Source organism: Hippocampus guttulatus, chromosome 1 (genome assembly GCF_054856545.1).
Source record: "Hippocampus guttulatus isolate MCC_2025c chromosome 1, RoL_Hgut_1.0, whole genome shotgun sequence".
Classification (NCBI taxonomy): Eukaryota; Metazoa; Chordata; class Actinopteri; order Syngnathiformes; family Syngnathidae; genus Hippocampus; species Hippocampus guttulatus.
In genome coordinates, this window is record NC_141261.1 from 23,770,056 (window position 1) to 23,788,192 (window position 18,137).

The window sequence follows — 18,137 nt, forward strand, 5'->3', positions numbered from 1 at the left end:
TGTCTTTGAAAATGGCGTCAGTGCATTTGAACTCCCCTGTCATCTAGCTGAAGTGTTGTTGCGGGTCGCTTCCAAATTCCCATTTTGGATGCGAAGCGACGTTCCTGTTGGGGCATTTCTCAGTCGCTAGTAGCCACATAAAAATGTGGCGAAGCCAACTCTTAATAATCAAGTCCGCTGCATAGTTCGGCCGCAGTTGCCCTGATCTGCCGTAGGTTTGTAAACTGCTCCGACGGCGGCCATTGCAGACTCGGCCTCGCTGGAGCGTCAGTTCGGTGAGTTGCTCAACAGTACTTTGAGCTTTAAGATGCCTTGTATAAACTACCGCTCACGTTTGTTTTGAGTTGGACAGTTGAAGCGGATAGTTGGATGGGCCTCGGGAATGCATTGCAATTTTGCATGGATTTAGCAAATGTTGGTAGATTAGCAACATCGCTAGCTCACGTACCGAGCTAGCATCACAACGTCCCGATCCGGAGCGTGTTTACAAGTAACAACCATTCATTTTGGATTTACAACATAGCAACAGTAATCACCTTTGATCAGTATGATATACTTCGTCTAACGTTACATTTTATGCCCTAACTTAATGATAGTATGCAATTCCATAACTTAGACCATATTTTATGTTTTCGAGACTTTTACGTTCAAACATACTTGCTGTGTCCACCCATGACTATTATTTAATTTAACATAGTTATCGATTTCTTTTCTGTGCGTGTATTTCAGCTCTCCTGGTGCACCCAATTGGATGTGTCTTCACCAGCTCCAACCTTACTACAGCGCATAAATATTCAGAATTACATTTGACAATTGAACCTTTTGAATTTGAGTTTTAGCTTTTTAGCTTCTCCCAAATATAAACACACACATGATCAGTATGGCTTCTGTACCAGTGTACTGCTTGTGTCGCCTGCCATATGATGTGACTCGCTTCATGATCGAGTGTGACATTTGTCAAGACTGGTTCCATGGAAGGTCAGTATTTAAAAAAAAAATCCTTACTGCCATGATCATATTTATTGCCTCTCAGTTTACCCTACAGCCACTAATTTGAGTAACAGAACATTATTCATCATTCTACAACTTATTAGTCATCAATCTACAACTCTTAATCAACTCTTATCCTGCCATTGTTCCTTACAAAAATTACTGTAAAAAAATATGGAATGAGCACATCAAATGATCCCTCTCAAACATAATTAGCATGATTTAAGTCGGTTCTAGGTTTTGTTGTTGTTTTTTTCGGGCAAGAGACACTTGTAATCTTGTCGAGTTGATTTACAGAACCTCTTGGAATTTAGACTTTCAGAGGAGTTTCCAGAGTAGCAGACAAAACAAAAGAATTTTTCATTTTATTGATAAATAATAACATGACACTGTTTTCGTCAAATTTGAAGGTCTTTTTTTCTTTTTAAAACGTATATTATACTATATAGGCGATATCACATTCCACAAATGGCCATTAGTTTCAACACAAGACAAATATTTTTTACTGGAACCCACAATCAAATTTTCAAAATTCTGTGTTTGTTCTACTCGGGTTTAAGTGGCCATTCTAACTAAATTCATCATTTTTGTGAGCGTACGTTGCTACTCTTGGTGTCTTTGCGACCCCCGTCAATGTCTAAATCTGTTGCATCGGTGCTTTCTTGTGGGATCGTATGTACAATAATCCCTCCTCATTCATGGTTCACTATTCACAAATTCTTTTTTTAGAACTGTTGTATACAGTGCAACTTTTTTTTGTTGTTTATCATTTCATAGCTGTGTTGGAGTAGAGGAGGAGAAAGCAACAGAGATAGACCTCTATCACTGCCCCAATTGTCAGCTCACTCATGGACCATCTGTCAGTAAGTCAAACGTTCCTTTTCTGTCATGTGGAAGTGTTCAACAATGACACACATTTACAGTTGCAAGAAAAGTATGTGAACCCTTTAGAATTTCCTGAATTTCTGCATAAATTGGTCATAAAATGTGTTTTGATCTTCATCTAAGTCACAACAATAGACAAACAGTCTGCTTGAATTACTACCACACATGCAGATGCAAATATTTGTCATAATATTCAGGCTCTCTTCTCCATGCTGACAGTGCGTAAACGCCGTGGAGGCAACAAGCAAGCAGATGGAGCCACTACCGGGGTAAGAGACCCCAGCCGTTTGGTGAAGACGGGCAGTCCACAATTTGTGAGGGAGCTACGCAGTCGAACTTTTCCCAGGTACAATCTCTATGAATTGAAATCTTGGAAAAACTTTATTTAAACTAAACTAATTGTTTAGATTTTGATTTAACTCAAGACGGGTAGCACAGTGGAAGACTGGTTAGCTGCCTGAGTTTGATTCCAGTCCCCGGCCTTTCTGTGTGGAGTTTGCACGTTCTACCCGTGCCTTTGTGGGTTCCCTCCCACATTTCAAGGTTAATTGATCAATCTAGATTGTCCGTAGGTGTGAGTGCGAATGGTTGTTTGTCTATGTGTGGCTGGGATTAGCTCCAGCACGCCCGCGATTCTCATGAGGATAAGGCAGCTCGGATGATGGATGGATGGATGAACTCGAGACATGCTGATGAGCCTGGAAGCTTTGGCCGCCTTTTGTTATAATTTTAAAACAAAGCTGTCCAGTGTCTATATGTCTAAAACTAAAAGAAAAGCATTTAACTTTTTGCCTATTTGAAAAGTTATTTTAACAAATATATTCAATAATTTCAAAAAAGCGTTAGAATTGGGTTCGGTTACCCGTTTTTTAAGTATTTTGATTTTCCCTTTTACTGCAAATTAATCTCGGCTCTAAAATACGGGTCATTGGCCTCTTAATTCCTAACAATCGGTATTTTATCGGCCTTGAAAAAAACACTTCAGTCTATTGCTAGTTCACAATAAATTGTGCTTGAAGGTTGTCAGACGTTTAAAAAGAAAAACAAAAGCTACATCCGAGAGTGAACGTACTAGACCTTCTCTTTTTTTAATATAAAAAGAGTTGAGAGATTGACAGACAGGTTCGCGAAAGGTGTGACATGTCAAAACGACCTAACTTCAAATGGAAGTTTAACGAGTGTCATCCATTTGGTCACAAGCAAACTTGTTCCCCAACGGTTGCATTTTGTGGACTGGTCATTTTAGCCCGCACAAGCTTATAAATAACGATGTAAATGTATTGTCTAGCAATGAACATATCAAATGCACTCTAACAGAGGATGCCCTCATTCTTTGGGGTGCTATTTGCATGCACAGACAATTACATAAAAATAGGTTTATATAGAGCGTCCTCCACATTGATGTGTATTGTGTTTAAAGTTAACATTCAAGTAGCCTAAATGTCATGGCTATATAGTAATACCTCGTTTATCGCGGTTAATGGGGACCAAAACCACCCGCGATAAACAAAAATCCGCGAAGTAGCGACCAATTAACATATACAGGTAAAAAAAAAAAAATGTTTAAAGTCCGCAAACAGTCTGTGAGAAGCTCCAAAACAACAGCGAGTCACATAGAGCAACATATACAGTACTGTACAGTACTCCATGTATATGAAAAAAAACAATTTAAAACCTTTTATTTTTTTAATGAATATGTTTGAAAAAATCCGCGATGCACCGAATCCGCGATAAACGAACTGCGAAATAGCGAGGGATCACTGCAGTTCCTGTATTTGATCATTTTAATGCAAAAAAAATAAATAAAATAAAACCACTAAGAGTTTCAATACAAAAATAGTGAAAGTCTCCGATGGACCAATAAACAGTTTGAGTTATGTATCATCAACGGAAGAAAAGAAAGGAAGACATGCAGAACTTTGATTTTATTTTGAGAATGATACAAAAAGCAATTGGCACTGATTTGGTGGAATATTCCATTAAAAAAAAATATATATATATATATATATAGTGTATATATATATATATGAAAATGAGCACATAACACCATCCAGTGTGGGTCCTTGGGCAAGATCCTTCACGTTAATGCCTACCTCATACAATGATGAGCGACAATAAAATGAATGACATGCCGGCTCAGACGTCGCCCGGCCAAACAAGGTCTGCGTCAGGTGCTGGGGAACGAGAGCACCTTGATGAAAAATGGGCTACTGGAACAAAGCGGAGATGGGCGAGACGCGATAACATGGCTCTGTTGGAATGCTACTACTCAAGCAAGCCTAGTCAGAGGGGTTACATGCAGAGAATGTGGGCTAAATGGTTATTTCGAAACCCACAGTCACGGTTGACCACGAAACAACTAGTAGCTCAGTGTTCCAACATCCACAAATGGCAACTGCTGTCACAACTTGAGATTGATGAGGTACAACGCAGGTTCCATGGTGAAGGGCCCCAGGCTGCCAGATCGGAGGAGGAGGTCATACCAGAGATTGGGAGGCAAGCCCCAATGAATGCAGATGATGAGATTGGGAGGCCAGCCCCAATGAATGAAATGCTGAGCGAGGCAGCAACTGACCTGAAAGCTAAGATCACGGCGAGAATGAAAGCTGGGCAACCTAGAAACCGATTACAACGGCTCTGTGAAGTACCACCTGAAAGTCTCATGGAAAGTGTGAATGCAGCACTGAGGGCGATCCCTACCATAAACGACATTCTCTGACGTACTCAGAGAATGTCTCAGACAATAGGGAACAGAGGATGAGGCGCTGGAAGAGGGACCATCATGGGAGGACAAGCCCCTACACGGTATGTACCACCGGACCATAACTGAAGTGGCTGATCTCAAGAAGTCCTATCAGTGGCTAGAGAGGGCTGGCCTGAAGGACAGCACAGAGGCACTCATCCTGGCTGCTCAGGAGCAGGCCCTGAGCACCAGAGCCATTGAGGCCCAGATATACCACACCAGACAAGACCCAAGGTGTAGGTCAGTCTTCCTCAACTGGCGGACCGCGATCCACGACCGGACCGCCGACCTCCTCTGTCCGGACCCTCGGCAAATTGTATAAAATAATAAATTATAAAGTGATTTTTACGTTATACATTTTATATTTTTGGACTATAATCTGCGCATTACCGCGATCGCTTGTTAAAATTATCCGTTGTATTCTTTGCGTGCACTAACAGATGTATTGCAGAGGACCGCAGCAGCGCGACTGTGTGTGTATAATGTTTGACTAACTGGAGACCCTGGCTGAGCAGGGCATGTCGGCGATAACGATGCGCTGATTGGCTCCTCTGAACTTAAGGTGTGCCCATACATAAGCGTCAGCACGCGTCTATCCCAATACACACGCATTCAAAATGGATGATTGTGTCAGGAAACAGACGCATGCGCGACGCCACAGTGTGCTCACAGCTTCAGCCGAGGAGAGCCGCACACAGACAATTAGACAAGACGAATCGTGGGAGGTTTCGATTGTGTGCAGTTTTGCTCCCGTCTACCTTTGCAGCTGTTTAACAGCAGAACACCGCAACATGGTAAATGAACATCACAATGGCGTCCTCAAATAATATTTGCATGCCTCAGACATTGCATTCACCTTCAGTGGAAGAACAGCACTGCACATTCCTGTGCTCCCTTGTGTCAGTATTTAAAATGGTTCTTAACTCCTCTTCTGATATATTTTTCAGTGATTTCAGAGGGGATGTGAAAAGGGGAATTGTACAAATGAAAAGGATATTTTTGTTTTCATGTTTAGTATTTATTTTGGTAAAATGAGTATTTTGTTTTGTTTTTGTTAAATTAAGGGGAAAAAAAGACAACTACTGTTTAACAAAGTTAAAGTAAAAATGACTTATTTCCCTAAAAGGGCTATTTCTATTATTAAGCAGGCACAACTTAACAAAATAAAAGAGTTCCTGTGCCTCAACACAATACCTCTCATTATTTGCTGTGTACTGGCAAAGTGAATAATTGTTATTATCATGCACCCCATTATTGGTTGGTTGTGAGGAGTGTTGATTTGTATAAGCTTGGCTTGACCATACTAAATGGGCATATAGCCCTGCTCCCCATGACCGCCGTGCATGGGACCGGACCTTGGTCTTATTAAAAAAAAAAAAGTGGACCGACAGCATTTCTAGTTGAGGACCACTGGTGTAGGTTGTGCAAAGAGGCACCTGAGACGATCCAACACATAACTGCAGGGTGTAAGATGCTGGCAGGGAAAGCCTACATGGAACGCCATAATCAGGTGGCTGGCATAGTCTACCGAAACATCTGTGCGGAGTATGGACTGGAAACCCCAAGGTCAAAATGGGAAACACCTCCGAAGGTGGTGGAGAATGACAGAGCGAAGATCCTGTGGGACTTCCAGATCCAGACTGACAAGATGGTAATGGCGAACCAACCAGATATCGTGATCATAAAGGGCAGAGGAAAGCCGTTGTAGTGGATGTAGCTCCCAAGTGATGGAAACATCAGAAAGAAGGAACACGAGAAACTCGAGAAATACCAAGGGCTCAGAGAGTAGCCGGAGAGAGCCTGGAAGGTAAAGGTGACAGTCGTGCCTGTGGTGGTCGGCGCACTCGGGGCAGTGATCCCCAAACTAGATGAATGTTTGCAACAGATCCCGGGAACAACATCGGACATCTCGGTCCAGAAATGTGCAGTGCTGGGAACAGCAAGGATACTGCGCAGAACCCTCAAGCTTCCTGGCCTCTGGTAGAGGACCCGAGCTGAATGGGGGACGGACACCACCCGAGGGGTGAGACGAGGATTTTTTAAAAATATAAATATATATATATATACAGTATATATATATAACATACAAATTGTTGCGTATATACATGCGCCTGTATGTATATTTCTATATTAATTTTAGAACCCTCTCATGCACACTCTTTTTCTTAATGCATTGCCTAAGTGTCGGATCAGGACTTGGTATCGGCAGATACTTCAACCAAAGACTCGGGTGTTAAAAAATATTAATCCATCCATCACAATATGATCAGGGTGTCACGAATTAAACGGGTTGTAAACAGGCCTTGTTTTTGTTCACAGTGCAGATGAAGTCCTGCTGAAGCCGTTGGGGGCCCAACTGACAGTGGAGTTTCTTGAAGAGCATTCGTTCAGTGTTCCCGTCATGGTGTTGAGGCGAGACGGGCTTGGCATGACTCTGCCACCAGCATCGTTCTGTGTCAGCGATGTCGAACACTACATTGGTAATTCACACTCTCCCCATACAGTATTACCGGGTGCTTCCACTCTGGACCACAATCTGGTCAGACTTCATGTCATGCCATATTTGAACCTAAAGTCACTTCTGCATACATCTCAACAAGAAGGCAGACCTAATTACGTAATTATACCTGCATGCAGGTTCGGACAAGGAGATTGACGTGATCGACGTGTCTCGCCAGTGTGACCTGAAGATGCGGCTCGGTGACTTTGCTGAGTACTACAACAGCCCCAACAGAGACCGAGTACTAAATGTCATCAGCTTGGAGTTCTCGGAAACCAGGTTCTAAAAATAAACATGATTCTTAATCGTTTTTATTTATTTATTTTTAACTAGCATAATAAAATGAAGCGCCAAACTTTATATAAACCCCTTCCAATTCTCACATGCTTTTCACATTTACAGTTGCACACATGAGTGTGTGACGCCAGCAAAATATTTCAGAGGGTTAGGCGGAGTAATTTCAGAGTGCTAAGAGCAATAGACTGGGAAAAACATCCGCACTATGCCCACTACTTTACAATATAGGCAAGTGTACACCGGAATGCTTTTGCCCTTGCTAAGCGCTGCACACCAAGGAAACCCAAGTGCCGTGTGTGAAGGCCTTTTGTCAGTGCTTTTGTATAACGTCTAAATGGGCTACATGTCTTAGGCAATGGTCAGCCTCATTGACTCAGCGAATGCTTTCCACGTCTTGTCGAGCGATTGACGGTGTACAAATGATTCTGATGATTCATTCATTCATCTTCCGAACCGCTTTGGTAAATGGCCCAAAGTGAATAGATGCAAGGGAAAGTTTTTTTACAGCAATTGTTCTTTTGTTTTATCTCAGGCTTTCAAACCTCGTGGAGACTCCAAAGATAGTGAGGAAGCTGTCATGGGTGGAGAACCTCTGGCCTGAGGAGTCTGTGTTTGAGCGGCCCAATGTGCAGAAGTATTGCCTCATGGGAGTGAAGGATAGTTACACAGACTTTCACATTGACTTTGGAGGCACCTCTGTTTGGTATCATGTTTTACGGGTGAGGACAATTGTGACTGAACATTTTTGATTCATTGAATTGGTTTTCATTTCAAGAGCCTTCCAATTGTCCTGTTCATTCAGGGGGAGAAAATATTCTACCTAATATCCCCCACACCAGCCAACCTGGCGCTCTTTGAGCGCTGGAATTCCTCGTCCAATCAGAACGAGATGTTTTTTGGAGACCAGGTTGACATGTGTTACAAGTGCTCTGTCAAACAAGGAAACACTTTGTTCATTCCAACAGGTAAGAAGAGCAAATTACTCTTTCACTTCTATCCTGCATTTTTCTCTGTTTCATTGTATTCAATCAACCAACCATTTCCTAGCACTTGTGAACATGGAATTGATAACATGTTTGTTCCAGGATGGATTCATGCAGTGCTGACCCCAGTGGACTGTCTGGCCTTTGGGGGAAACTTTTTGCATAGTCTTAATATTGACATGCAGCTTCGGTTAGTTTCCTCAAACCTTTTGTGCCATTCACACACACTGTTGGTGGACACGTCCCCTCTACAAACTACACAAGAGATGGGAGTGAAGATGAATGTTAAATTGGTCATCATGTAATAAGCACATATTCCTCTGCTTATGTTTTAAGGGCATATGAATTAGAGAAGCGGTTGAGCACGGCAGACTTATTTAAGTTTCCCAACTTTGAGACAGTGTGCTGGTATGTTGGGAAGCACCTTCTTGATACCTTCAGAGGTAATATAGAAATGTGCACCCCCGCCCCTTTTTTTCATGATGTTTATTTTTGTAACATACAATGTTGTATCTGGTAGGTTTGAGAGAAAATCGCAGACACCCAGCCACTTACCTTGTTCATGGCGCAAAAGCACTGAATAATGCCTTCCGGACTTGGACCAGGAAAGAGGTAACTAACATCACTTTCATGATGCAGGATGAAGTAGGGATGTAACGATATCCAAACATCACGCTATGAACCTCATGATACTATGTTATCACGATATTGTGGGAAGGTTGGCTGTACTGTGTAAAAACTCATGGTATTAGAGAAAAGAAAGGAAAAAAATCTCACCCTTGGGGGGGAACTTGTGTACATTCGTACATAACAGCAGTGACAAATAGGCTTGGTAATTGTCAGGTGTTCCTATTTGCTCAGTGGCACAAAGTATCATTGTCTTTTAGGTCACAATGCTGTGTTCGTCTCAACTGGGCCAAAAGTCGTGCTTTTTGATGGAGATGCACTTGGCAATCCACACACGTTGTGAATCACTTTTTGGAGGAACTCTAATGTGCTACTTTCCCCTTCATCTGGCAATTAGCGTGGGTCTTAATCGTAGGTGGTCAAAACATGCCTAATTCAAATTAAGCTGCACTAAAAACCTCACCAGAGGGTGGCCGAACTGCACAAATGTAAAACAACCTGGCCTGTTTAACAGATTTGCTGCTTTTAATATCGTGACATGACGACTACGATATTGTGGCAATTGCGTTATTGGCCTTGTGTTTGCATCCCTCGGATGAAGTGCTCCATTCCGATTTAGTACCTTTTTATCGATTTTTTTCCTTTTCAGTTGACCCCTGAAGAGTGTCGTTGTGCACATTATATTATACATGGAGCATGCTGCATTCTTCAGTTGATTACTGTACCTTGCTACACACAGGCGCTGGGCAATCATGAAGTGGAAATTCCAGAAACCATCAGTACGCAGACACTGGTCAAGGACCTTGCTAAGGAAATCCGTCTGGTTGAGGTAATATGCCCATTTTTATGGTGTGGAATGGGCAATTGTTTTTTTTTTGGGGGGGGGGGCTTCTCTCTCTTTCAGCTGTATTTATAGTATAGTATGACCTTATTTGCTCTCTGTTCTCTTTATAGGACATTTTCCAACAGAACATTGGGCGTACTGGGCCACAATTTCCTGGCTCGCCACTCTTAAAAGCCCCCTTGACCACCTCTCAGAATTCAGGCCGCCCCCCTGGAAAGAAGAAAGGCATCAAACCCAAGGATGTGATTGCAGGTCTGGGGCCACCAGGACCCAAAAAGAAGAACCAAAAGGGTCTCCTTAAGACAGAAGCAGGAGAGTTGGACCTGCTTGAGATCCACACCAAGCATACACTGAAAAAAATCCAACCTGGCAAGTCCAGAAGCAAGAACAAGGTACACAGAAAAATAATGTCATCTTAAATGTTTCAAAAGTGGAAGCATGATTTTGCCTGTTTTTCTGCAAACCTTCCATCTTTTCAGTTGGAGCTGCCTTTAGACGGCTTTGAAGGAAAGTTAAACAAAAGCAAGTTGAAACTTGTGCTGACCAATGGGAAAATTCAAGGGTAAACTTTTTTAACTTGTTGCTGTGTTGATGATCTACTGTGCTCACCGAAGGCCAAGGTTCCAACTGTGTGTGTCGTGTGTCCCCCTCCCCTTTACAACTCCAGCAAGAAAGCGGGTAGCAATGGTGCAGGAGGGGCTGCCAACTACCGGCACCTTGCAATGGAGGGTTCCAGTCTCTCTGACCTGGAATCGGAGGACGAGCTCCAAATAGATGAGACCCCGCCTCCACGCCGCAAGCTTACTGGATCAAGCAAGAAGAAGAAAATCAGCGGTGAGATGGGAAGGCACTACAGCTTGTACGGCATAGTAAAAATTAAGAGATCCAAGCCTCGAAAAACAATTTTTTCTTTGCTGAGCAGTTTTGCTCATCGATGATTTCATTTGACAAGCAACATTCTTATTTTGAGGAGCAATTTTTCACAGGTTCATCCCAGAGACCCGAAGCAACAGTTTTATTAAACAATAAAAGTATGAAAGTATCATGAGTAAACAATTGGCTTTGTTTTTATATATTTTTTTCCATCTTAAATTCACATTGTGCATAGCAGCAAACTATTGTCTCTAAACATTTTCAGTGGGGTGGTTTCAAACAAATCTGAATTTCAATTTTAACCTAGTTCTGAATGGGTTTATGGTCTTTTAGCAAAGCTAAATTGGGGGGGGTCTACTGTAATGTAATTCTGAGCATATATATATATATATATATATATATATATATATATATATATATATATATATATATACATACAGTATATATATAAAACACACACACACTGTGCAGACCACAGAAGTCAAAATCAATACTCGGAACTATTGTGAAAGCTGATAAAGCACATTAATGATATAAGTATTTTTACACTATATTCATTTAATCTTATAGGCCACTGCTCCCTAGTGTACACCATAACATAATTCGTATCCAGTTTGAGTCCTGAGTAGTGTGGTGAATAAAGCGCTTAATTTGCCTGCTACTTTACTGTTCAAATGGATATGATCTCCGCTTTATTGTGGTTAGAGCCAGACTTTGTCAAAAGTGTAGTCCATCACCCAAACAAATTCTGGCATTTCATGATTCCATGTGAATTGATGCAATGAGCATCACTTCTCCATTTTTCCTCATCACCCCATCGGGACAATATTTCTCAGACTTGTAGCTTATTCGCCACCATGGAGGCGATGATTACTGATTTAGGAGCGGCTCTGCAATGTCTTTAGCCACACGAGTAGCCAGCCAAAGATCGTTGCGAACTAGCTGGTGCGACATAAGTCTGACCGAGCTTGCCTCGATGTCACCTGCCGGTGGGTAGGAGACGTGCTTCCAGCTCAGTGAAGCTTTTTGGAACCTTCTCGGCCGTTCAATTATTAGAAAAAAAATAGATTCTCAGTTTTGCTGTTCCATGTGTTTGGATGATGCACAAAATGCACATTCTGACTCACAAACTATGATGCGAAACAGCTTGTTTGGCGCCTTGCGATCACTATGTCGTATGCAAACATATGTATCTGTCGATGAGTGACATATGGCGTGGTAAAATATGCCTTCAGGTCTTCCAAGGAAGCTGCCCAGAGCCAAGCCTTGCTCCGACCCAAATCGTATCCGGGAGCCAGGCGAGGTAGACTTTGACATTGAGGTAAGCTCAGTATGGATAATCACTTTGATGTACTGAATGAGACACTCAACTTGTGAGCTGCTGAACACCACGTTATTTTTATAGCAAGGGGTGCACATAAACGGTGTGCAGGAATGCATGCATACTGAAAATAGTCATGTGTGGACAAGATTGAACTGAGTCAGTGCACCTTTGCGCACCAAGCATAATTGCATCTCAGGCAGCGTGACTGCAGTGAGACCAGCCACCAGTCGGGAGTCGAGTCAGCCACCATAAATGCTTCCGAAAATAAAAGCCGTATAAGGCATGAATATCGAAGTAAAGTATTACTTGTTGGGCTTTTATGTTGAAGTTGACTGTTGTGGCACATTGCGTAAGAGCCAAATCACCGTTCAAAGGGGCAATGTGAGAAACTGAAACAGTTGTCGAAGGCCACACCAAAATACTAACTCAATTGTGTTAAATATGAATTTAATTATTATAAAATGGTGGATTATGTCAATCAGTTGCTATTAGTTTATCAAGTGGCCGCTGATTAAAATAATATGCCAGTATATGTTTTAATAAAGAAAAATTAAAACTGGCTGGGGAAAAAGAATCAGTCACGTTGAAATGACATAGCTGCACATTCACAATAAATCGCTAAACAACATTCAAAACGAAAACATGTCTACACTGCATTTTTTTCTCTCCGGTTTTATAGTATGCTGACATAATAAACAAACCACTATAAGCTGCTTTTAGGGCTCCCAAATTATCATCAGGGAAAAATAGTTCTCTTCCCTCTACTGTGCAGGAAATGATTGTTGCTCACGTGGACCTCTGCATATGTGTACGTCATACATACTGCGACTCCAGTGTTGCCATTCAAATGTTCCTCAGTGACAATACACGCGACAAGCAATATGCTATGAGTCCTTATAATTTGAATGCCAAAATTCTGATATGGTGTCTGTTTTTTTACGGATAATTCACATCACGATTTGCTTCACCACTGGTTGGTGCCCAGCCTCCCGAGCGTAGTTTGGACCGGCTTCATGTCTTTCCCCTCGTCTTTAATATACTGCCTCCAGGTGGCCGAGGTGCATACACAAGAAGGAGCCACGCAGTCACACTGAATTGACGCACCAACTGTTATTCTTTATGCTCTTTTTATTTTATTACTGTGTTTTTATTAAGTCCAATATTATACAGTGATATTTTCCTTATTCAAATATGCATTACAACATCTTTACTTTTTCTATTCATTTAAATGGAGAGCTGTTTTGAGTGGCCACAGAACATATCAAACTCATCTCAAGGCTCCAGGGTGTGCTTTTGTCTATAAATGCGAGTAAGGTTCACATTAAGTTATTTTCACAGGACCAGAGGAATATTTTTTGTATACTGATGCGCATAAGAAGCAGTTGAATTATAAAAATAAATTCTCGAATGGAGGGGAAAAAAAGAGCCTGAAACATGCTTGTTTCCAAAACAGCAAATGAAAAGAAAACCATCTGAAAGCTGTGTTTGCTGCTCTCACGCATTCTAGCCATCACAGTGTTATTCCGTAGTTTGCACATGTGTATTTTTGACAAGCGTGCCCATTTTGTGACCACTGCTCACTTTTATAACATTTAGCCACATTTGCACCCACCAGTTAATCAAGCATAATCGCTCAGATGAAGATTTAGAACTTCTAAAGTTGCGATCTTCGCTAAGGGATGTTTGTGCACTTGGCCTCAGGAGGATTACACCACAGATGAAGAGGCACTGGCTGCTCATGGTGTGAAGGGTGGTGCAGGGGGCATCCTGGACTTACTGAAGGCCAGCAAGCAGGTGGCAGGCTTGGACCCCTCTGCACTCAGGTTGGAATACTTAAGCTAACTATCTTCATTTTATGGTCAACATTTCTAATAATGATGAGAAATTATTATACACATGTGCCCCAGCACCTTTTCTTTGAGGTGATTTCCTCACTTTTTTTCCTCCTCCAGTGAGGAAGCGCCAGCCTCTCCCAGTACTCGCGATGCCATCCAGGGCATGCTGTCCATGGCGAACCCACCTTCGTCGTCGTCCTCATCGTCGTCGTCCTCCTCCTCATCACCCTTGTCTATCTCTGGAGGACTGACTGAGGGATTGGGAATAGTGAAGGGGAAAGGTGGCCGAGCTGTGTGGGTGACTGGGGAGATCAAAAAGACCTCAGAGAAAAAAGCAGTCATCCAAAGGCCTGGAAAACGGCCCATTAAGCGTCCAGCCCGCCATCTTAGCGAAGAGGAAAGTCCAGATGAACAGGAGACACTGGGAACCTGTTTTAAAGATTCAGAATATGGTGAGCAGCCTCCAACAGACAACCAGTCTCCCCCACTTTATTGTGGCCCTGCTTCATCACTGAAGGAAAGGAGTACAACTACTTATAAAAAAATAATAATAATAATAATAATTAAAACAGATCTAATTTGGTTTCAGTTGATTTTCACTGATAGCTGGTGGGTCTGTTATGTATCGCTTGTGAATATTATGGATTTATTGTACTAAATTTCTGTTTTCATTGATGGTTCTTCTAAGTGTATCCATCGTTAGAGTCTGATGAAGAGGACCATGCAAACAAGGCCAAGATGAAGCGCAAGAAAAACTGGGATGACACACCTTGGAGCCCTAAAGGCAAGAGCCGAGTTGACCTCAAGTTTGCATTTTAAATGTTGATCCTTGAGTGTCTACTAATTTATGTCCTGCCTTTACTACTCAGCTCGGGTGATGCCTACGCTTCCAAAACAGGACCGACCAGCCCGAGACGGAGCTCGAGTGGCGTCGGTGGAAACGGGCCTGGCAGCAGCTGCAGCCAAGCTAGCGCAGCAGGCAAGTGCAGAAACAATGGCGAGATAGAATGTCTTGGTGAAAGTTGTTGAGCTGCAACATATTTGACTTTTATTAAACCACAGGAGCACCAAAAGCCTGCTAAAAGGAAGTACACTAAAAAGGTGCGTCCTCCTGTCCCTGTTGCGAGCCCTCCTCCAGTTCATGCAGATCAGGCTCCACCCTCGCCAGCGCACCTTCCAGAGTCGGCACCAGACTTCAGCCCACACAGGAGGATGGATTACTATTCGGCCAGTCTACTGGACCATGAATACACAGCAGGGCCGGGACCTTTTGGGCCCGGTGGCCCTCGAGGCGGCGGTGCCATGGCCCCGGGGGTATTCCTTACTTCACGCCGACCATCCTTGTCTCCGCAAAACAGCAGCTCACTCTCTGGTGCGGCGCCTTCAGGGCTAGCCAGTCATGGCACGGCAGGCGTCGGTCAAGGTAAGTGCAAAGAGCGAAGCGACACAATCCCTATCTTTGTCTCTCTTCTCACGTATGCTGCACATGTGTTTCTTTGGTATTCAGGGAAACGTCCAAAGAAAGGACTTGCAACAGCAAAACAGAGACTTGGGAAAATTTTGAAGATTCACCGCAATGGCAAACTGCTTTTGTGATGGAATCTGCAACTGCCGCTGAATACCTGAGTAGGGATACTTTTTTTTTTTTTTGGTCCAAAATATTATTGAAGTAATGATAGTAATCTATATTTTATACTTCAAAAGTTGTTTGCTAATGTTTCCATGTGTTTGACCATCTTTTGGCCAATATCTGCTAAGCTATTTAAAACAGCTTTATTTGGCACTCCACTACTGACTGTGCAGAACGGTGTCACAAGCACACCTCTCACTTCCCATTTTCTAGGCCGCGTAAAGTGGACTACCACTACTAGTAGGGTTTTCCAATCACATTTTTAAAGGGAAAGAAAAATGATACGTCTTTGTCAGTTAAAATGTATTTCCAATGCAGAAATACCTTTTTTTTTTTTTACCTCAAATCAACTCATTTTTTTTTAATCGAACTTTTGAAGACATTCACAGTCTCTACAATTTTGCTAACAAGTTCAATGTAAAAATCACTGTTGCTTGTCTAACATTTCAACTATACCGGTAGATTGTTCTTCAAATTAAGATAGGAGAAGCAACAGTTGACCTTGTACACTTATATTTATTTTAATTTATTTCAAAAGGCAGTGTTTTGTCATCTCTAGCCTATTTGCTTGTTATACTCTTTCCACACGACTTTGTCATCCTTCTTGGTCCCTGCTGTCTTTTGCAACCGCAGTACAAAAATAGTAATTATTTTCTTGGCGATCTTTTCGTATTTTTACGTTTGTTTTAATTGTACATATGTAATATCTGTGATGTGTATATAGCCGGATTGGAAGAGCAAAGACAAAAAAAGATGATTTGCAGTGGATAGAATGTTTTTGTTTAGAAAAAAAAAGGAAAGAAAAAGATGTGAAGGGATCAGAACTTGAACTTTTAGTTCATGATTTCTGGATAAACATGTAGCAGAATGCATCTCGCTTACTGGACCCCCAACATAAAAAGAGCAAAGAATAATATCCAAACCACCATGCTTCATAGTGGCCATGGTACACTTGATTTGGTCTCTATCTGGTCTGGCTCTATATCCACTGTAATTCCTGCTAGGCTTTAGCATTCATTCCACAGAATGTACAAGAAACAGAATGTCTGCAGAAATGTTGATGTACCAAGTGAAAACGTGAATGATCAACTTGTGTAAATGTACGGTATGTTGTAATTTTGATTTTATAGTGCGGAAGCATTGAACCTTTCTTATCGGTGTACATGACACATTGCTGTATTTTTTTAAATAGTTGTTTTTATATTTGTATGCAGTAATTGTCGCGTTTAGTCACGTCCTGGCTATGTAACATTTGAAGTGTACCGGGGAGGTGAGTTCATTTTATTTCCTCCTGGTTTAGTTGATAATTAATCATCATAGAAATTCAATTTGTGTTTTTGTGTACTGTTTTAAATGTGCTTTATTTACGACATGGACAAGAAATTATAACGAGGGTTTTTTTTTCCCAAATGTGAAGTGATTGATTTTGTGTGTGTTGACTGTAGTGGAGACCGTTGTTACTTTGAAAGCTGCACACTGTGTGTGTGTCTGTGTGTGTGCGTGTGTGTGTGTGTGTGTGTGTGTCAAGTCAACAGTATTTATAGACTATACAGTAAATAACCAAGGTGCTTAAATAGACAGGATAGATTGGTCCATCTTCAGCTCAGATCGCTGAACGGTTAATTATTTATTTAACTAACTGATCAGTGATCGGCTGCAGAATCCTGATTGTGTCAAGACTGAATATAACATGACGGAAACGTTTGAGTTCCATAAGCCGGTGGGTGTCTCAAATGAGTATGACCTGTATGTTTGCACAAGAGTATGTAGGTAGGCTATGTGGACTGCACCGGCCCACAAATAGCAGCAATCTCCATATAATTGACGTCCATTTAAATGCATTGCCCGCCCCCTCAACCCCTCAAAGAAAACTATTTTTTTAAAGCCCAAACATTCTTTGAAAAAACAGGGGAAAATGGGGTGGAACTAGCAAAGTCAAGTCAACTGTATTTATAGAGCCCTTTCAAACAGCCATCGCTGCATACAAAGTGCTGTACATGGAGCAATTTAACATGCACAATAAACAGTAAAACAAATCGGTAAGAAAGGCGGTAGAAAGCACCAAACAGTAAAACCAAGAACAAATCTAAGTCATGCTGAGTCCAATGCCAAAGAATACAAGTGAGTTTTGAGGAGGGTTTTGAAGATGGGCAGCGAGGAGGCTTGCCAAATGTTCAGTGGGAGGTCATTCTAGAGAGAGGGACCAGCAACAGAAAAGGCTCGATCCCCTCTGAGCCTCAGTTTAGTTCTTGGTACTTCTAATAATGTCTGGTCCGCAGACCTGAGGCGCCGGGCAGGTGTGTAGGGGCGGATGAGCTCAGAGAGGTAAGGTGGCGTGAGATTATTGTGTGCGCGCGCGTGCGCGCATAGATAGTTTCAGTTGTGCTCATAGGTTTGCATACCCTGGCAGAATTTGATTTCTTTGCCCTATTTCAGAGAAAATGAATAATAACAAAAACTTTTAGTGCTTGGATGAAGGCATTTATTAGGTGTTTAGTTACTGAGAATGCCAATGAGAGGCAGTGGTCAAACTGTAAGAATTGGGAAATGAGAGATTCGCCTGAAAACAAACCACGATCAGGTCGACCAACAAAAATTGTTTGAGA

At 42.0% G+C, this 18,137-nt stretch overlaps 1 protein-coding gene across 1 annotated transcript; it reads left to right on the top strand.

Annotated features, from left to right (window-relative positions):
* phf8 (PHD finger protein 8) lies at positions 1 to 16,947 on the top strand. Its single transcript, XM_086121221.1, has 22 exons — positions 1 to 275; positions 730 to 978; positions 1,768 to 1,853; positions 2,095 to 2,221; positions 6,938 to 7,098; positions 7,256 to 7,397; positions 7,948 to 8,134; positions 8,218 to 8,380; positions 8,501 to 8,588; positions 8,735 to 8,841; positions 8,919 to 9,010; positions 9,765 to 9,854; positions 9,980 to 10,261; positions 10,349 to 10,431; positions 10,537 to 10,703; positions 11,978 to 12,063; positions 13,768 to 13,889; positions 14,019 to 14,353; positions 14,590 to 14,685; positions 14,771 to 14,880; positions 14,964 to 15,324; positions 15,409 to 16,947. The coding sequence occupies exons 2-22, from the start codon at positions 872 to 874 to the stop codon at positions 15,495 to 15,497; spliced, it is 3,081 nt and encodes a 1,026-aa protein (XP_085977347.1). The 5' UTR covers positions 1 to 275; positions 730 to 871; the 3' UTR covers positions 15,498 to 16,947.
* Positions 16,948 to 18,137: the final 1,190 nt, after the last annotated feature.